The 21,978-nt window shown below is 46.7% G+C and overlaps 1 protein-coding gene across 1 annotated transcript in view; it reads right to left on the bottom strand.

Annotated features, from left to right (window-relative positions):
• Window positions 1–1,736: 1,736 nt before the first annotated feature.
• Window positions 1,737–21,978, bottom strand: part of STX6 (syntaxin 6) — a 145,434-nt gene continuing 125,192 nt past the window's right edge. Inside the window, exons 7-8 of the mRNA XM_085601762.1 lie at window positions 2,977–3,071; window positions 1,737–2,708 (exon numbers count right to left, since the gene is read on the bottom strand). Of these exons, the coding sequence (XP_085457888.1) occupies window positions 2,632–2,708; window positions 2,977–3,071 (172 nt within the window). The 3' untranslated portion in view covers window positions 1,737–2,631. The remainder of the gene's footprint in view (window positions 2,709–2,976; window positions 3,072–21,978) is intronic.

Below are 21,978 nucleotides of genomic sequence, written 5' to 3'. Positions count from 1 at the left end.
ACGACTCCCCTACGTAGATTTGGTGAGACACAGAACCACATGTACTAAAACAATGTTTTGTAAAGATGGCAGGTTCAAAGGGACACAGCAGAAAATGAAATGCACTGTCTGGAATCAAAAGTTATTTGCAGGAACAGAGGGTGAACACAGTCTTCTTCCATGACTTATAGAAAGACATTTCCCAGTGGTAGGCCATGCTCCTTGATTTTGCTTGTATTCACGTCACAGGTAGAAGTAATCCAACACAGAAAAGAGGAAGAGCTTTAAGTCCCAATATATTTCCCATTGTTCTGTTACTAAGCACCTTAAACGACCTATGGCTGTCCAATGTAGTTAGGACACCCGTCATCAAGGAAAGGAGGCATTTCCCAGATGTCACGGAACGGGCGAGTGCTCAATAACTTCATGCAGCTGCATCGACAACTGGCCAATAGAAGCTTAGTCAGTATGGCATCTATAACCCTGCAGACAATGCCAATATCAGAGGTTCAACAAATGGACATGCGTCTCCTCTCTTTGCTAGAAAGGTGAAAGCCTTTTGTTAGAAAGCGGGATTAGAGAAAAATGGAAAGTGGATGGAGCCTGAAAGGTTTATCAATCCTCACAAAAAAGGTATGACACATTGCTCATATATCATGAGAAAAGGTTAAGGAAGTGGGAGAAAGACATGCACATTTCTTTACTGCAAGAAATAGCAAAAAACTCAGTTTAGTATGTAGGTCAGAGAAATGTTTAAATACATGGCACAGGTGTACCAAAATCATGCTTGTAACCAACTTTGTGAAAAGTTAAAAGTGGCATTATCACAAAAATGCCCAACTTCGTGAGATATCATTTTTCACAGAAAAATGAAATATGGGTGACAGGTCTGGTCTGTCGCAAAAATGTATTTCACTGCCTTCTGTAATACCACATTGGTAGGGCTATACAAAAACAACTGTGGTAATAGTCCACTTGTAATTTGTAATACCAGGTGAGACGTGATATTTCACATGTGCAGGCTACCCCTCCATTCCTATTTGCGCACCTCAAAAAAGGCAATCAATCACCAACCCTGCATGCGGTTACCAATTCTGAGGTGTGCGAATGTGAGCAGTTTGCCTACAAACGTTTTGCTTGTTTTACCAAACAAACGTTTTGTGGGAAATAGCATGCACTGCGTTAAGTGCAGCAAAACGTGTTACCCCAAATTGGGCACACACTCCTGTTTGTGCCCGATTAGGTATTTTGGTAACCTTGGCTCTCAACAGACTCCTCTTCTATTTTGGTTACTGGATATTTTGACATTATCAACTTCATACAAGAAAACCGTTATCACATATATCAACTTTCGTAATAAGCTAAAATTCTGTTGTGGCTTACACTTTTATAAGTACTGACCCATTAATTTTCTCTCATGATTAGTTTACTATCTAGTATTCTTGTTAAGTTCATGGGGAGTATGTAGGGGCTAGCTTTCCTGAACATGAAAAGCAATCCCACAAAGGAGTTTAGTTTAAAAAGAAGAAACAAATCCTCTGATCGATTAGTCATGTAAGCATATGATAGTAGGTTTTACCTCAACACCTGCGTTGTGTTCAATAGTAACATGTTTGGTCACTTGTTAAATTTACTTTTGTTCAGTCAATTTGCTCAATCTGCTAATACTGGGGCAGATCTAGCAGACTCAACAAAGTAAAGTATTGAAATCAAACTGAAGGTTGGGCATCAAATTGTCAATCTATCACAAATGATAAATAGTGGTGTTGCTCCTAGATTCGGTAGAACAGCAGAAACAGCATGCTTTTGAAATGGGTCAGAGAGAAGTATGGGCACGCTATGTCCCAACACAATTTTACTCTGTAGACAAAGTGGGCTATATTTGAAAGCAACATAATTCATTCACGGAGACAATGGGATTGAGGAGCTTGTAGGGCATGCTGCCAACCAAACATAGGGGCAAGATGTATGCTACCTCAATTACAGGTAGCAGCAGAGGAGACACTGAAATGCACCCTCCTTAACATAGATCAAGTAACTGCTTTAAGTAAAACAAATTGTGATGTTTAGCTCTTTCATGTCCACTTGCAGATGGTCAGAGCATCTTTGGGTTAAAGGTTTCCTCGGGTAGTATATATTTTTTTGCAGTCTTCATGGAAGGGAAGGTGGCTGGTGGTAATGAAGAGAATGTGTTGGGAAGGCAATTAGTTGTATATTCCCAACTTGAGGTTAGTGAAGAGTAAGGGAAAAAAGTCTGGTCCATGATTCAGTGCTACGATGTGGTCTAGAACACAAAAGACCATTTGCGAATTATGTGGTTCCTCCCAAGCGTTAATCTGCTCTCCAGTGCGTGGTGCCTTCTCACAATGAGGTTGGTCTCATGGATGAAGACTACTTCAATATAAATGTCTCTAGAATCAGAAAGAAGGGGTCTCCAGCTCAGAGATAGCAGGTCCTAACAGTAATGTCCTGGGGAAAAGGGCCACAGTATCCACAGGTCCTGCTGGAGAAAGACGACTTCTTCCAAGTGGGGAGTGAAAATGTCAGACAACAGCCCTGGGGGGAATACGCTTCAGCAGGTGGCTGTATGCCTGCACTCTCCCATTAGCAGAGCCATGGATTACGACCTTTTCAACTGTTGTGGGGACCAGTTCATAGTGTGATGAAGAGAATAAGCACAACCAGCAGCACTGCAGCGAGGATCCCAATGGCGCACCACTGTCGCCGATCTGCAAAAGGAGAACAGGAACTGTGATTCACCAGCCAATGCAAGCCAACTAAGAAACCTGGGCTTAAATACAGTCTATACTTCAAACTCCAGCACTGCTGCTGTTAGATAGAAAATGTAATTTAGAAAACACAGTTGGAACAAAAGAACCACCAAGGTTTACAATCCCTACAGGTTTAGTAGAGAAAACACTTAACACAGTACTTGCAATTCGCAGCCCCAACAGTTATTGCTCCAACAATAACACATGCCACTATGATAGTACTTACCACTCGTCATGTGAGAAACTTTCGCCAGCTTCTTCATGACATTGTCTAGGCGAGATTGAGTGCTGTCTATTTCGTGAGTGAAATCATCCAACATTCTATGAAGAAGAAATAAAACAATGAAATGGCAGGAGGCATTAATGTCCTACAATGCTGTCTCTAGTATGTGCTCATTATGCTCATTCTCACACTGCATGCACCCCCACTCATACTTTAGCCAGACTCTGCCCATTAAAAAGTATTCACATGAGGTGGCAGAGGATTACTTCTCTTGTAGTGTAAACACTATGAATTGCCATCTTCACAAAGAGGCATTAACACTAGGCAAAACCCGTGTGCACACACTTTATAAAGGCACTCACCAGGCTTTACTCCCCACTGCTCAATCAAAACTTATGCATGGGAGAGACCGATACAAAGTCACTGGTTCTCCGTTAGGATGTATCCACCTAATGAGTCAATTAAAACATGTCAGGAGGTGCGCGCATTCTCAGAGACAGGACGTCCATTAGTGGAGTCTGACACTTTTCAAGCGTGTCCTCAACAGTTTATTCCATGAGTGCATTAACACTAAGGAGAAAGAGGTTTGTTGTAAAGTGGACCCTCAGCTTCCCAAACTATAATCCAGAATATACAAATAGGAGGGTTGACCCAACTCTCTTAAATCCCACCTTGTATTTAGTTATATGCGTGATCTTACAAATATCTTAAGTAAGTGTGCTATCGGCACTCGGGTAAATTAGTGCTTTCACCACATTTCTTGGACAGATTTGTTGGATCCTCACCCACAGGTGCCACCTGTGGCATGCTTTATCTATGGACCCACACATACATCACCTAATGTGAGTGGGTGGGCTCTATGAGTTTGTAACAGGAGCACTTAGAAGGTAAAAGGCAAGGGATTTTGCGAGTGAGTTAATATTGCCTCACAGATCCTAAAACTATGAGTGAGGTATTTGGCAAGATTAAAAACAGTGAGATGTCATAAGGATCTAATTGTCCTTGATATCAAAAGGTCGACATGTTTCAGCCTTGTAACTGCCCCTAGAGGTCAATCGGTTTTCTTCAAGATAGGTCCTTGTTATGTTAAATCCCTGTGTGGTGTGGTTGAGCTTTCCCTACTATTTCAATGCAGTCATCACAAATTTAAATGTACAGTCACTTAAACACCCTTAAGACGTTTGTATGTGAACAGTTCAGTTTGATTTTCCTTCAGTTTGATTTTCCTTTAGTTTGATATGAGCATGGAAAATACGCGAGTCTAACAGGCTTTTGCCTGCTTTTCAGTCTAGTGTCTCAGTCCCCATCTGTGCATCTACGGCAGCCCTGCTGTTACTGCAGCTGCAGTCCTGACGGGTACAAGACTGGAGTATGCAACAGTCCCACTCTGGTAGAGACTCTGGAGTGGTATGAGTCACAGGGTGTTAAAGCCATGGTGGTCTAAGGGCAATGTTGAAGCAGTAGCGTTGAAGTAGAAGCACTGTCGTATCTTGATATTTGTGTTTCCAACTCTGTAGACACAGCTGTGAGGAACACTAAATTATCCAAAATGTCAGCAGCACTGCAGATACCTGCTTGCTCATGTACATTTTGTGGTGGAGGAGGATGGAGACTCAAGGTGGAGGATGGAGACTCAAGGTGAAGATAAGCTTGTTTTCTTAAAGTAGGCTACGGAAACAGATTACAAAATATGTGAGCTAATTATCATCTGGATCTCCAGCAACATTGGCTTTTGACACATGACTTTCAGTGAGAGCCTTCTGGTTATGCCCTTGACCCTTTAGCCTCACCACATCTGAATCTCGGATCTAGGTTTCCTGTCAATAACTAACTCTTCCAGTGGTTCTAGATCTTCAAAGTCAGTAAGGGTAGTGGAAGGGGATACTTTAACCTTAAAAAGTACTTTGCAAACTAGAACGTTGTCATTATGTGGAGTTCTGGAAAAGATTTTACCAGGAGGCAGCACACATGCATGCATCAATGATGGTGCCAATGGTCAAGAGAAGATGAATCTCCTTTAAATTACAAACGTAAGACACTAGACCCTCCAGGAGCTTCCCTGCACCAATACCCTGAGTACCGGGGCACTTGTACCAGTCAAGACTCGCTATTCGTCCTGTCTGACCACCGCCTTTGAAGCCTTTCTGCACATCGAAGGACTTCAGGACAGACGAGAACCACAACCAGAGTGGCTTAGCTGTTTTGTGTCCCCTTACTGCAGATCTACCGACAACCGTGAGAGCCTCAAACACAAGTGTCCAGCAAGCCAAGTACCTCTACACCAGAGCCCCCCAGCCCGGATTCACAACTTCTGACTGAGTCCCTTAGGTTCAGCCGGACTTGTCCCCAAGTACCCCATTAAAGCCTCTTTGTTTCAGGTCACCATGATTTTAGCGGTGCAGCACTCGAGGCTACCATCCCTGCCAGCACCTCTGCACCTGAACACACCAGGGCAGGTAAAGTGAAACTGCTGGTGGTAATTTGGAGCTTGTCCCCCTAGCATATTAATTTGCAAAGGGCACCTCTGAACTCCGACTGAAAGTACAGTTTTACTACATGTGTTTTTCCTCCCATAGGCTAACATTGTAGTGTTCGAGGCTAGTGCTTCAAAACCGTTCTTCTGGTTATTTTACGGTTTACTTCTAAAATCGATATCTCCGAATGTACTACAGAGCTTGGTGTCTAAATTCATATAAAAATCTACTTTATTTTTATAAATCTGTCTCTGGTTTCGTACTAAATGTGTGTGAACCATTTATTGACTGTATGTTTACAACATATGCTTAACACTCACCTCTGATAAGCCTAAAATGCTTGACTACACTACCACAAATAGAGCACTTGGGATTATTAAAGTAAGCCCAGTAAACCAAATAAGAGTAGTCTGGACTTTTTGCAGGGTGTGCCCTTACATTGGTATAACTTCATAAAAAGCCAGCTTCCTACACCAGCCACTCGCTGACCCCTCTTCTCCGAGCCCTGAGGTATACACACATGGAAAAGCTCTTTGGTTTGGATTCAAATGCGCTGCACATGCTCACGTTGGATTTTAGGTGCAAGGAGTAAGCGTTAAGAGGATGTTCGAGGTGATCCACAAAGTTTATGCTCTTCCCTTACCATCTAATCTGCCATATTAACCTCTCGGAAGAAGTGCACCACAGTCATGCTCGATGTGCTGCACAAAGACCACAGAAGTGGTGCCTATAGAACAAAGGGACACAATTCTACTCCATTTACTTCTTTAACCCGTAGAAGGATGAGGTAGCAGGCATGTGCTGGACCTGTAGTTCCTGAAGAACAAGTTACTTACCTACAGATATCTGGTAGAGACAATATCTAGTCGCAGATTCCTTACCTTTGAATTTCCCCAGGCGTCAGACTGCATCCTGAAGATTTTTCAGGAGCAGTACTCCTGCACGCAGGAAGTGACGTCCACGTCTCCTATATAGACGCCACATTGGTGCACTGACGTCTGTTACTTTTCACGACTTTCCACACCAAACGCGTGGAGAAATGAAGGGCACTGACACTGGTGTGGTGTGTCCAAACTAGGGGCCTGAATAAGATTAGCCCTTACCCTAGAAATCGGTTTGCAGGGCAGGGAGGATGGGTGGGTCAGCAAGGAATCTGCGGCTAAATATTGTCTCTACCAGATAAGACGTTACCGAAGGCAAGTAATTTGTTCATCTAATGGGACATATAGCCGCAGATTCCTTACCTTTGAATAGATAGCAATACCATCCCCTGAGGAGGGTCTGCGGACAAATCTAGACTAAGAAGTCCTGCAGGATCGAACAGGCGAAGTGCCTGTCCCTGCGGACCGGACTGTCCAGGCAGTAATGCTTGGTAAACTTATGCAGGGGATGCCCACGTTGCAGCCGGACAGATGTCCCAGACTGGACCTTCACGGGCTAACGCAGTCTTAGATCTGATGGAATGAGCTCTTAAGTATCAGGAGGCTCCTTCTTTGCCAGTACGTAACAGATCTCGATGCAGAGACCGACCCATCTAGAGATGGTCCGTTCTGCACTGCCCGACCTTTCATCGCACCACCTTACCCCATGAAGAGGTGGTCGTCAACTTGGAACTCTCCTGTGCAGTCAAGGTAGAACGACAATGCTCTTTTTGGGTCCAGACATTGGAGTCACTCCTACTCTGTAGAGGGATGTTAAGGAGCGTAGAAAGTGGGCAAGTCGACAAATTGGTCTACCTGAAATGGTGTTACCACTTTTGGCAGGTAAGAGGCCCTAGTGTGAAGCATCAGTTTGTCAGGAAAAACTGATAGGATGGGAGTCTTGGACGATAAAGCCTGCAGCTCACTCGCCCTCCTGGCTGATATATTTGCCACAAGAAAGGCTGTTTTGATGGTGAGTAGCCTGAGAAGAAAATTGTCCAAAGGCTTGAAGGGGGCACACATCAGAAATGTGAGAACTAAATTAAGGTCCCACTGATGCATAATGAAAGAGGAAGGTGGGAACATTTGTACAAGATCTTTGAGAAATCTATTTACAATGGGAGATTTAAATATGGAGGGATGATCAGGCAGCTGCAAGAAACCAGACAATGCAGAAAGATACCTTTTCAGAGTGCCCAGAGCAGAGCCCTGCTGGGCAAGGGTCAAAATAAAAAGTAAAATATCAGAATAGGAGACAGAAAGAGGGCCAATAGACTTCCCTGTACAATATGCTATATATCATCTTGGTGAAGGGACACCTGGCTGCCAGAAAACATTACAGACTTCGGGAGGAAGGTCGAAGGCTATCAAATGCTGCCGCTCAATCTCCACGCAAGAAGGCACAGGTTTCAGTGGAGGACCCTACCCTGCTGTTGTGACAGACGATCCTCCCAAAGAGGCAGCCTGGCTGGAGGATCGATGCTCATGGTCCTAAGCACAGGATACCAGACTGTGCCCAGGCCGGAGCCACAAGGATGACTTGGGCCCAGTCATTACTGAACTTCTTGAGGACTCTGGGAAGAAGTGGTATGCGCGGAAAGGTGAACGGGAGGCCTGAGCTCCACTTGAAACGAAAAGCGTCTCAGAGCGAGAGCGGCCTTGGAAACTCAAGCACGCAAAACTGCTAACATTGCCTGTTCTCGGTAAAGGCGAACAGATCTAACCAAGGCTCTCCCTACTGTTGAAAGAAACCCTGTGCCACTCCCGGGTGGAGATGCCTTTTGTGATCTACTAGGTATCGACGGCCGATTTCGTCCGTGCTGGCATTCAGGGAACCTCCCAGGTGTTGAACCACTAGGGAAATGCCCTGCTGTTCCAGCCATGTCCAGAAATGCAGTGCCTCTTGACAAAGGGTCCACGACCCCATCTTGCCCGGTTTGTTAAAGTACCACATGGCAGTGGTGTTGTCCGTTAACACCTGTATTAGCCGTCCCTTGATGGAGGGTAGAAAGGCTTTACATTGCCAGTTGGATCGCTCCGAGCTCCAGGAGGTTGGTGTGGAGTCCAGATTCCGACTGAGACCAGAGTCCCTTGATATCCACCTCTTTCAGGTGGCCACCCCATCCCAGGAATAACACATCTGTTACTATTGTGAGATCTAGTTGGGGATGGGAGAGCGGTCTGCTTCTGACCCAATCGCGGTTTGTTAGCCACACCTGCAGGTCGTTTGCAGTTCCCTCCAAGATCTGGATCTGAGCACCCAATGGGACTTCAGGTCCCACTGCAGAGTCCGCATATGCCATCTGGTATGTGTCACTAGAAGGATGCAGGAGGCTATGAGGCCCAGTGGCCTCAGAGTCCGTCTCACCGAAATCCAGGATAGAGGCTGAAACATTGTATAATATCGTGAATATCCTTGACTCTGGAGCATAATCCCGAAACAGCACAGCTCAGATGAAAGGGAGTGTCTGAGAGGGAGTCGGTGTGACCTCACCATGTTGATAGTGAACCCCAGTGAATGCAGGAGGTACGTCGTAGCCTGGAGGTGGGTGAAGATAGCCTGGGACAAGCCCGCCTTCACCAGCCAATCTTCCAGATAGGGAAAGACTGGCAACCCTGATCTGCGAAGATGAGCTGCGACTACCACCATCACCTTGGTGAATACACGAGGCACATTGGTAAGGCCAAAAGGAAGCATGGTGAACTGAAAATGCTAGTGACCTACCTTAAACCGCAGGTAATGCCGATGGGCAGTCTCCTGGGTCCAGGGCAGACAAGACCTGAGCCAATGTGAGCATCTTGAATTTCCCTTTTTTTGAGGAAGTAGTTTAGGGCTCGGAGATCTAGGATAGGACAAAGGCCCTTTCGGAAGAGACAGGTGCCATTGAAGGGCATGTTCATGAGGGAAGCCTGGACATTCCCTGAAAAGCCAGATGTTCTCACCCAGACGTGGCATCTGAGGGCCACAATCGACGAAACCACTCTGCCCACCAGGTCGGTCATGTCCAAGCCACAGTGTATAGTGAACTGAATTCACTGCATCTCTCCCATCTGACTGTGAGAAAGGCCTGGCCCTCCTCCGGGACCTGAGGCAGCACTAACGCAACCGTTTCCCACAGCATGTGGGAATAGGAGTAGTTTCTTACCTGTAACTCCAGTTCTCTTGCAGGGGTATTTCTGTGATAGTCATAATCATGTGAATAGTCCCGCCCATCTGCGTGGACCCCGGAGCACTTCATTAGAAATATCTTCTAAAGTTGTCATCTTCTGCCTTTTTTCAGGAAGGCCTGCATATACACTTAAGAGATAAAAAGACAATAATGCAGCCTAACCAACTAGGCTACACTGGCCATTACTTCATCTTGAAATGAAAAAAGATAGCCAGTTTAACTTTCAAATTTAGCAATTTTACAGAGTTTCACACATAGAAAACTACCCTTCACAAAACTAATTTTTTCATGATAGAGATGAAAAGGATTGGACAGAGAAGCCCCCATAGGCTGCCATTATGTGTCTGCAAATGGATACCATGCCTTTAAGAGTCTCCAGAGAACCCCGGTATCCCATGATGCACAGCCAGAGGCAGTTACTTTCAGTTCTCTTTGAAGGCGTAAAAAAGCAGAGTCTTAGGTACGTCTGTGTCTGCCACTGGGAAGGCGGGCGGGTCGCTTATGACTATCACGGAAATACCCCATATACCCCTACAAGAGAACTGGAGTTACAGGTAAGAACTACTCCTTCTCTTGTAGGGGATTTCCATGTATAGTCATAATCATGTGAACAGACTAGCAAGCCCATCCCAAAACAACTCCCCAGCGGTGGAAGAAACAGAGAACAAGCGCACTATTGTGCAAATAGCTTCCGGAGTGAAGCCTGCCCAACCGGAGCATCTGCCCTAGCATCAGTGTCTAGGCAGCAGCGCTTAGTAAATGTATGGACTGACTTCCAAGTGGCAGCCATACAGATTTCTGAAATAGGTACGTTACGAAGTAGAGCCGCAGTAGCTGCTTTACCTCTGGTAGAGTGCGCCCTAGGCTTACTAACAAGAGTCTTGTTGGCTTTCTGATAACACAGCTGAATACAGGAAACAATCCACCCAGAAATGGATTGTTTAGAGGTAGCTAGACCAGCTCAGACCGAGCCATAGTTTACAAATAACAGGTCTGATCTACGGATATCCTTAGTCTTGTCCAAATAGAACTTCAAGACCCTTCTGACATCAAGGGAATGAAGCGACCTCTCAGCAGAAGGGAGATTCTGAAAGAATGTAGGCAATGTAATAGTTTGGTTCACATGAAGCTCTGAAACCACTTTAGGTAGGAACTTAGGCTGAGTCCTCATAACTACCTTAGAGGAATGAAAGACTGTTTAAGGCTCTTTACCACATAATGCCTGAAGTTCGCTAACCCTGCGGGCAGAGGTTATGGCCACAAGGAAAGCAGTCTTCCAAGACAGATGCTGAAGAGAAGCCTTATGAATGGGTTCAAAACGGTTCCCTCATCAGTCGAGAAAGAACCACATTGAGCTCCCAAGGAGGTGAAGGACGCCTAATGGGAGGAAACACTCATCAATCCTTCAAGAAAATCTCTGATGACTGAAAAAGGAAGTTTGTGAAGGACATTTCCTATAAGCATTTAAAGCTGCCAGGTGAACTTTAATCAAATGAAACTGAAGGGCAGATTGAGGCAAGTGTATCAAGTAAGGAAGGATGACATCTTCCTTGCAGGAGGTAGGATCCACATTCTTAGATGCACACCAGATGCAAAATCTCTTCCATTTATATGCATAGGACGTGCGTGTAGATGGTCGTTTGGCCTCCTTCAATATCTCCATACAGTCCAGAGGGAGATTCAAATGTCCGTACTGTACTAACTCAGGAGCGATGCTGCCAAATTCAACGACGAGAGATTGGGGTGCACCATCTGTCCGCCGAACATCGTTAGAAGGTCCGGCCGGCATGGAAGACGGAGATGTGGCAGGAGAGACCGTTGAAGTAGGTCTGTGAACCACCACTGACGGGGTCACTCCGGAGCAATGAGGATCATCTTGGCCTGTGATTGTGAGAGCTTGATCAGTACTGTCGGGATCAGGGGAATTGGCGGAAAGGCGTAGAGAAAGCCGCCTGACCAGTTGATCCACAGTGCATTCCCCAGAGTCCCTGGTTGGTACAACCTGGATGCGAAGTTGCGGCATTTGCTGATTTCCGCGGTGGCGAACAGTTCGACCTCTGGAGTCTCGCACCACTTCGTCGTTTAAGACCCATTCGTGATTTTCTTGAATGAGTCTGCTGAGCGCGTCTGCCTGAGCATTTTGAACACCTGGGAGGTGAGTTGCTGTGATGGTCAGGTTCCTGGCCAACAGCCAGTTCCAGATTGCTTGGGCTTCCCGAGATAACGTTCGAATTCTCGAGCCCCCCTGCTTGTTGAGGTAGAACATCGTGGTCGTATTGTCCATCTGGACAAGCAGGGAACTGGTGTGAAATGACGGCTGAAAGGCTTTCAGCGCCAAATGTACTGCTCAAAGTTCCAGGAAGCTGATGTGGTACTTGGCCTCTTTCCTGGACCACGTGCCATGTATCTGAAGGTGGTCGGAATGTGCACCCCAGCCGTGGAGAGAAGCATCCATCACTATGGTTTGCGTCGGTAGCTCCTTGTGGAAGGGAATCCCCTGAGGAGACTGCGTGGAGAACACTACCATCGGATGGACTGGAGAGCCTGCTGCGACAGTTGAATCCTGTCTTCCCTATACCCCAGTTTCTGGCCCCACTGATCCTCCAGACATTCTTGCAGGGGTCTCATATGGAGGCGTGCGTTCGGAGTGAGGAAGATACAGGAGGCCATCGAGCCCAGGAGAGAAGACACCTTCCTCACCGTCGGGGAGGGCATGGTCATGAGAGCCTGAGCCTTCGAATAGTTTGATAAGCGTCTCTCCTCTGAAGGACACACGTTTGCTGTGCGTGTATCGATGGTGGCTCCCAGGTACTGTAGACATTGGAAAGGAGTCGAGACCGACTTCGTGAGGTTCATGTGGAGGCCCTAACGAAGTAGGAGATTGGAATTCCGATTGAAATGCAGTTGTGCTCCCTGAGACGCAGCTACCTTGAACAGCCAGTCGTCCAGATACGGGTAGACTAACACCTTGTTCTTCCTTGTGTAGCAACCACGGCCATGCATTTGGAAAATGTCCAGGGCGCTGACTTCAGGCCGAAAGGAAGCATGGAGTATTGATAGTGGTTTTGCCCATGGTGAATCGCAGGAACTCGCGATGTTTCCTCGCTATGGGCACGTGAAAATATGCGTCTTGCAGATCTATTGCGCATAGCCAGTCTTCCTGATTAAGTGGAGGGTAGATTTGATGCAAGGACAACATCCAAAACTTTTCTCTGCGAACCCATTTATTGGCCTGTCGCAAGTCGAGGATTGGTCTGAACTCGTTCTTGTCTTTCTTGCGGACTAGAAAGAACCGAGAATACAGTCCTGTCCCTCTCTGTGCCAGAGGAACCGGTTCTATCGCCCTTTTCTGTAAGAGGGTGTTGGCCTCCCTCTGCAACTCACGTAGCATGTAGCATGAGCGAGTTGGAGGAATCGACGGAGGAGGGCTTGTAAAACGTAGCGAGTATCCACTGCAAACAATATTCAGCACCCAATTGTCCGGAGTTCTTTTCTGCCACTCTGCCAGATAATTTTTAATGCTTCCCCCCACCGGAGTGGGTAACGGACGAGGGGGAAGAAACCCTTCAGGGCTTGGAACCAGCAGGGGCCTTGTTCCCTTGTCCAGACTGCTGGTGGACCGTCCTCGCGTCTGGCGTTTCTGAAACGGCTGAAAAGACCGTTGAAACTGCTGTTGGTTGGACTGAGGGCCCTGAGATGGTTGGAACCTCTGGGAGGAATAACGCTGTTGGAAAGGTCGGAAGGTTTTTCTCTGTTCTTTAGGTTTCTCTAGACCTACAGCCTCCAAAGTCTCCATTTCAGTTTTCATGCAGGCCATCTAGTCATCCGCATTGGAGCCAAAGAGTCGTGCCAGAGAACGGTAGATTTGAAATGCGCTGTTGCGCTTTCGGCTTCAGCGAAGTAAGACTGAGCCAAGCATGTGTCTGTGGAGCAATTACGTGGCAATACTCGTGGACTGACAGGAGTGAAGTATCCGCTGCAGTGCTGATGACTTGATTCGAAACCATCAGGCCCTCGTTCACTATCTCCTAAAAACACAAATTGTTGAAGTGACTCCCACAGGGATCTGTCATACCGGCCCAGCAAGGCAGTAGAGCTGGCCACCTTCATGGATGTAGCTGCGGTGTTGCAAACTTATCTCCCCACCGAATCCAGCTTACGGCTTTCCTTATCCGGTGGTACCGTGGAAGTCGGAGCCGTAGGATGCTGTTTCCTTGCTGCCATCACTATGACAGAGTCCGGGGTGGGGTCCAGTCAGTGGAAGGTAGGATCCGAATCAGGTGGGCGATATTTCTTCTGTAACCTATAAGGCGCAGATTTTATAGAAGATGGTGTCAAGAACAGCTCCATAGCCGGTTCCACCAAACCAGGCACCAACAGAAGCAATGGACGAGATGTTTGTCTCTGCTGGAGAGTCAAATATCACTGATGTCGACGGCACAGGAATAGACAGGGAAATGTTAAGCTTTGACGCCCCTCTGAAAGATGGAGATATCATCAACAGGAGGAGAATCCGTTAGAGTAGGAGAGTACCTTCCCGTACTCGTGGAAGACGTATCCCTGGTATGCCGGGAACGAGATCTCTCGTAGCGATGGCGATGAGATCGTGTGGAAGACAGGTGGCGTCTATGAGAACGATGTCTCGGCCGAGACCGTGAGCTTGGTCTTCGATGCTCTGCAGGACGTATGGGCTGAGGAGCTGTGGGCCCAGGCTGAGGCAGAGGAGGAGGCGGCAGTGGAGGCGGCGGAGGAGGAGGACTTGGCGGTGGTGGCGGTGACACAGGCAGGGCCACCGGTTGACGAGGAGCAGGAGGAGTCCTTGATAGTGAATAGGTACTTGAGTACTCCGAACCTGAAGAAGAGACCAACCTCCTCCGTTTTCGAGCTGGTCGCGAAGAAGGCACCCTGGACTCAACGTCAGACCTCCCCCTCGACGTTGATCTACTGCTTGAGTGCGAGCGTTGACGTTGTCTGGAACGAGAACTCCCTGTCGATGTCAACAGGCTCACTACGGAGCGAGTCCCAGAACGGTACCTCGACGTCGAAGTTGACCCCTCAACGTCGACCTTCTCTTTGACTTTGACCTTCTCCTAGACGTCGACCTTCTCGTAGATGTCAACGACGATCGGCGGTGACGCATCGACGGCGACTGCCGTTGCCTGTACGACTCCGATCGACAACGATGATGTCTCGACGGCGATCTTCGTTGAACGCGGGGACACCCACGACGGCGATACCCGCGACGGCGATCTCGTCCGAGACCTCGCCGTTCTTCTCCTCGACGTTGACCTTGGACGGCGCTTCAACGAGAGCCCTGAGTCGACGGAGAGGATATAGTAGTCATACCTACTCTCGACGTCGCCGTCGTCTTTGTCGTAGAACGGGGCAGGCATTGTTGTTCCGCTGTTTATTAACTGGGGAGCCCCCCCAGAGGTTGAAGCATGGGTTTTGGTAGAGGACTTACCCTCTCCTTTCCCAGAAGCTGTAAATGCTGCCTTCTGTCTTCTCTGCTCCAACCCTTGGAGCCAAGTCTTCTCCCTGTCATGCAGGGTGCGCCTAGAAAAGGTCTTGCAAATAGAGCAGGTGTCAGGGACAGGAGAGACAGGCAAACACAGAATACAGACTCTGTGTGCATCAGACTTGGCCTTCTTCCTACCACAGTCAGGACACTTTTGAAACAGAGAAGGCATTTTGACAAGGAAACTGTAGAAATTCTGTCAAAAAAGTACAGCAGAAGGTAAGGTAGATAAAAGCCAAAGACGTCGAGTAAAGATGCAAAAATCCAAATACAGAATTACATTTTGAATGAAATACCAAAAAAAGGTAGAGCTCAAAGCTCCAGGGTCCTGCTAGCAGGAGCCGGAAAAAAGAACTGAAAGTAACTGCCTTTGACTGTGCATCATGGGATACCGGGGATTCTCTGGAGACTCTTAATGGCACGGTATCCATTTGCAGACACATAATGGCAGCCTATGGGGGCTTCTCTGTCCAATCCTTTTCATCTCTACCATGAAAAAAGGAGTTTTGTGAAGGGGAGATTTCTATATGCGAAACTCTGTTAAATTGCTAAATTTGAAAGTTAAACTGGCTATCTTTTTTCACTTCAAGATGAAGTAATGGCCAGTGTAGCCTAGTTGGTTAGGCTGCATTATTGTCTTTTTATCTCTTAAGTATCTATGCAGGCCTTCCTGAAAAAAGGCAGAAGATGACAACTTAAGATGATATATCTAATAAAGTGCTTCGGGGTCCACGCACATGGGCGGGACTATTCACATGATTATGACTATCACGGAAATCCCCTACAAGAGAAATGGCCCAATAAGCAGGTGGTGTTCACTGACCGCAACGAAAGGCTGGCGAAAGAAAACATTTTCTTTCTCAAGCTGTCCAGCCTCTAGGATTTTCAGTCCTGGGGAGCAGCAAGGAACAAGCCAGGGGAAGTAGAGGCTTGGACCACCACATCGTTGAGGGCTTCATTGAACGGGAGTAGGGTTTCAGAAGAGGAGACTCACAGTTGCAATACCTCCATAAAGATGTTAAGTCTTGACTACCACAGAAGGCAACTGAAGGTCGAGGACCTCAGCCGCTTTCCGCACCACCACTGCATTTGTAGCTCCCTCCTCCATAGCCATGGTAAGGGGGGAGTTAGACGCCATGCCAGTATCTGGAGATGTGCCTAGTCTGCTGGCATCACCCAGTTCCTCATACCAGTCCATATCTTGTTCATACTGGTATTCCAGTGACTCTTCCAATCCTCCCCAAGGCCTAATCCTTCAGAATGGGGTTCAGGTTCTGACCTAGGACGCGAGGTCCTGTCAGCGCCGGAATCGGCATTGATCTACGTGGCTTCAGCTCCAGGTTATCGGGGATCAGAATGTGACTGGTGCCACCGGTGGAAGGCAGCATCGGGCTGGCGCCGAGGAAGGTCGCAGTAGCATGACCGATGCCAGTCTAGATCCATGAAAGGATTGATGTAAGCCCATCGTGCTGGAGTTGCCGGCCCAGAACCAGACGGGCCCCCTCTGACCGCACGGGTCCGAAGGCATGCCAGAGGGGTTGGGCAACTCAAAAATGAGGTGCATGGCCTCATAAAATTCCTTAATTTGAGCGCGGGTTGCTCCGGCTCCTGGAAAATTGGGAAGGTGTGGAGTCGGCCCAGGCTCCTCAGAACCAGGCCTCGAACACTGATGTTCCTTCGTCACGTCGGCCGACAGACGAGGTGAAGTCGAAACATGCTTCGACTTTGCGTGTTTCTTGTGCTTCTTACCAGAGTGCCCCGGTGATTTGGAGTGGGATGAGGAGGACTTCAGACTCCTGAAACGGTCCCCAGACCTTCCTCTCGAAAGGAACCTCGACTTCTGTGGAGTCACATGCCGGGCCGCTAGCAGCTTCAAGGTCCTTCAAAGCCTTAGGTGCCATGGCCCGGCAGTTGGAACTTGACTTGGAGTCATGGTTGCCCTCCAAACACAAAAAACATCTGAGGTGCGGGTCTGTCACCGACATGGCACGGTGACAGGCGCCACAGGGTTTAAAATCGGTCTTCCTCGATGACATCCTCGACACACCAGGAGGAAACCTAAAAAAAAAAAAAAAATCTCAAAAGTCCGGTCAAAAACGGACAGAGGGGTACCTCTTCTCTCAGATCAGTGCTGACTGGCGCAAAAAGAAAAGAACTGACGTCAGCATGCAGAGGTGGCGCCTATGTAGGTGGCGCGGACGTCACTTCCGTCGCGGACGACTCCACATGGAGCCAATCAATACCACCTACTGGTATGCAGGGGTACTGTTCCTGAAATATCTTCCGAATCCAGTTGGACGCCTTGGGAAATTCAAAGGTAATGAATCTGCTGCTAGATGTCTCTATCAGATTCTTTGTTCAGACAAATTCAAATTGTTATCCCCAACTCAGATGATGTTTTTTCAGACTCTTTTCCTGAATCTGCTAGTTCTTAGATTGTAGATCAGATAGCCTTGTTGTGCCTCAAGAATACTGAGAATGCCCACCTTTTTGATCTAAAAACCTAACCCTCTACAAGCAACATCTTTGGAGGAAAAAGTGTTTCAGAAAGCATATCAATTTCAAGGAGCCATTTCCTCACCTTCTAGGAATCCTTCACATTTCCTTCTCTGTCCCATGGTTTCCCAGGAAGATGTAGAGCTGGACTATGTCACCATTCCCAATTGAAGATGGGGGGCGCAGTGGATATCTATGGCTGCTTCCTAACAGATAACTCCTGTACTTCCTATGATGTCACTTCTGTCTACTATAAAATGCTGCTGAATTCAGAAAAAAGTGTGCTGCAATGCAACATACCGCATTTATTTTTTGTTGCATTCTTCGCCTTCTACTTTAGACTTTTCTCACACTGTTTTTTTCCTTAGGATTTTCCATGAAACCAAGACTCTTCTGCAAGTCATCCGGTTCCAAATCTTCACAATTCAGTGTTGGGTATTTGTGTCTGGATACTAATCTTCCACCTCCATCATCTGCCTCTGGAGGTTTTTTTCCCCTTAGGGTTTGTCCTCCTTTGTAATCTTTCTTGAAGGGCCCTGCGAACGATATATTGTTTGCTCTGTGTAGGTGGTACCTTAGCTAGAGGCAGTAATCGCCTAATGTCAAGTAGGCCTGAAGTGAAGACAAAAGCCTCAGTCCAGTCCGAAGTTAGACACTTGTGCATTCTGGTGGTGCTGCACGCCAGGTGACAGATGAGGTCCCTCAGTGGTGTCACAGCAGACAGTGGATTCAATTTTAGGGACATATCTCTGCTCTAGTAGAGATCTCCTGTTTTCTTACTCCAGAACTCAATCGTTGGATGTGCTCCTCCAACGTTACAGTTGATCATCCCCTCAGTCCTCCACAGTTGCAGGTTTTGTTGTGATGGACTCTTCGTCGTTGCACGAGGTAGCTCACACATAGGAGATGACTGCAAGATATCTTGGTTCCCCATCAAAAGAATGAATGCACATCAATGTGCAGGATTTAAAGGCTGCACACCAGGTCCTGAAGGTATTGCTTTCTTCCAACTCAGACAGTGTTGTTCAGGTTCTTCCAAACAACACTATTGGCGTTCAACATTTCAACCAGCAGCAGACAGTGGGTTAATGAACCCTGTGTCCAGAGGTCTTGCACTCATACAAGAAGGCCCTACAACAGGGTATTGTCCTACTGATGTCTCATCTGGCAGGAAATTTGAATGCTAAGACCGATACATCAAGATGCCAGTCTCTGCACATGGGAGCTTTACCCCAATGTGACAGGCATGATCCTTTCCCAGTTAGGGCATCCTTTGCCATGCCTCCAAACCTGAAATACCTGTTCTACGCCGCATAATTCCACCATTTCATTTCCAGGGGGACACATTTCAAATGAGCTGCTGACAGGGGCATATGTATTCGCCCTTTCACCCTGCTCTTCTCGAAAGCTCTGGACAAGGTGCAAGATGGAACATAGCACATGCTCTTCACTCCAGATAGGGCAAGGCGAGTTTGTTATGCCGATCTGTTGGAATTCAGTGTTCTGCCTTCTCTTCCTCCCCCGGACAGAGCCAATATGCTTATGCAGCAGGTTGGATAGATCTTTCACCCTAACCCTTGAATGCTTTCCCTGCATGTGAGGAGATTCAGCAGTATCAGTAAGAGGCCTTCAACTTATCATCTGAGGAACGGAATGGCACCTTAACTACCCGGAAAGTGTCCACTGTAGGGACAGGTTTGTCTCTTAACATTGGGTTGCTGACTTTAACCCTTTTCAAGCCTTATCTATCTGACGCCATGTGATTTACCTCGCTCAACAAGATTTAAAAGATTCTACTGTCAAGGGATAGTTGGGTGCACAGTTTGCCTTGTTATTGGTTGTTGCCCAACTTTCATTGTTCAGGTTGGCCAGAGTTATAAGCTTCTTCACGGATTTGCTATTTATTTCTGCCCAAGCCCTATAATGTTCTACGGTTAACAATAAGGTTCCAAGGTAGGGCATTGTCACAATTTTTTCGTTTTAAGTTGTTTTTACATTTTTGTACGGAAGAGATTCCAGGTGACGTATACAGGCCAGAGTTGTCAGGTTCTGGGCCTACAGAGTAGACATTGGAGTTGAATGGCACCATCTGGCAGCGCTGGATAACTGGAGCTTCTGGAAAGATTTCCAGGACCAGTATGGCACCAGGGGATAGTCATAAGACAAGGACTCTACGTGAAAATACAGTAAGTAAGTAAGCAAGTTTTCCTTTTGGGAGTCATCAAGTCCCCTCAATTAATTTGTGAACTACAGTTTTGCCAGCCAAAAGGTAAAACATCAACTTCATCCCTTTAAACTGGCATTTTTTTCATTCCTGTATGTCTAACAGTTTTATTGCAGAAAAATGATATCCTGCATGTCTCTAACCCTGGTCATATGCTTCAGCTGGGTAACCTTTACACAACCAAGACGTTCCGAGAGCTCCTATTCCATTTAGAAGGGAAGAGCTCTTTCACATGATTTGGTCATCACCTACGCTGATCCAACCTGCTGGAAACAAACCAGCAGAAGCCACCTTAAACGGGGACAATCTACTGCATAGAAAATATTACATTATTAAACAAGTTTGTTTGCCCAAAGATCTGGTGTTCATTCAACCAGAGAAAAGGTCATTCTGGATGCCATCCAGGGGTATATACTATTACTGAATTGAACTGCCAACAACAAGTGCCATTTTTTGTTCTTATGAGCGCTTCCTTTTAGTTTCATCTTCTAGAAAGGATGCCCTTTTTTTTGTTTTACAAACAAATATGTATTAAGCAATCTAGCACAATGGTGTAATTTGATGCAATTTGAAAAACAGTAGCAGCATCCAACATGCACTGACCAAATATTCAATCCAGCTGAAGGACCTGGTGGAAGAATCCCCGCTGGAATATAGAATGCTGCTGTCTCCACTACACTCACGCGCAATTTCACACATATACAAAACTCTAAAGAGTAAATGCAAATGTATCCTGGACAGCCTTAGAAATAGGTGGGACCATGACCTGGGAAGGATCGAGGACTCAGACTGGAGAGAAGCTTGTAAATACCCACAGGAAGTTGCAATCAGGGTGGGCTTTCGGCTGGTGCAATTGAGAATTCTGCACCGTGCATATTGCACTTGGACCAGATTACATCTCATGGAAAGTCCTATGTGAATGCCAGCAGGAGGGCTCACTAACACACACACTGTGGTGCTGCCCACAATGGCTGGAGATCTGGACAGTTGTATGAAGCCACCTCACAAAGGCCCTGGATTCTGAACTGAATTTCAATGTATGGGTAGTTTATTTGGAGATATGGGGAGGCCAGACAAAATATGCCCTGTTTTGCACAGTGTCACTGATGACAGCCTGTAGAGATGTGGTCCGACTGTGGGAAAGCACAACCCTGCCCCAGGGGCAACACTGGGCACAAAATATGGACTGGTGTATGCAGGCAGAAAAGCATCATACTAGCCGTGATGGTTGCCATGAAAATTCGAGACAATTTGGAACCACTGGAGAGATCTCTGGGAACATGACTGACTTTCAGTCATTGGATCGATCTGGAAATTGTAGATGGTGTTGAAGCCAGAAACAAAGCTACGACTTTGCACTGTACTGAGACATAATAAAAGACACCAGCAGCACATTTGGGGGTGTTATGGTTGTGAAGATAAACATAGCTGGACAATTTTAGAGGTATTTGGAAGGTAAACATAGTATTTCTTCAACTGATGTTGCTCATGGAATCTCTAATATTTAACAATATTGTATGTCAAGCTAGTAGAAACTAATATCCTTTACATGCAGTTTTTGTTAGGGAATTTCTTGGATTGTTTATGAAATCCTTCTACACTGGCCACAAGTCTGACCTTGGTCTAGGCCATGGTATGAAATTCCCTTCAACAGCACAGGCAGTGCTCCTGGGGTACTGCCTGCAGATACAATTTGCAATTGTTGGACCATTGTGATGGCCTACAACCGTGTTCCGAACCTAGTAGCTGCAACCTATATAACCCAAGAGGACATGTATTGCCTGAGGCCATCCATTGCAACCACTTGGCACAAGGAATCACCTTTGATGATGCCCTACGGGTCATTAGCACAATATTGTCCCCGGATAAGTAAAACTTGGTAAATTTTCTTTTCTTTTAAGTTTACTGACTACCCTAAATTGTTACAAGGCATAGACTTTGACCAAGCCCTGCATGTACTGAAACCAGGCATCATTGTCCGGTGCCCAGAACCACTGGCTCCTGCGATTTCATTGTGTGTGGTCGGAAGACCTATTAAATTATTTTATGGTTGAACTCTTTATTTTTTTATCTTAGTAAAGTACAAAACCGTCCCCTACAACCCTCAGGCGAGCAAAGGGCAATGTGAATTTGTTTGTTAATTTACCATGCAACAAGATAACAGACTGTAAATTCCCCCTTTGAGCGTCACCGGTTCCCTCTA

This window comes from Triturus cristatus, chromosome 4_2 (assembly GCF_964204655.1).
Source record: "Triturus cristatus chromosome 4_2, aTriCri1.1, whole genome shotgun sequence".
Lineage (NCBI taxonomy): Eukaryota > Metazoa > Chordata > Amphibia > Caudata > Salamandridae > Triturus > Triturus cristatus.
This window is presented reverse-complemented; position numbering and strand designations above follow the sequence as displayed.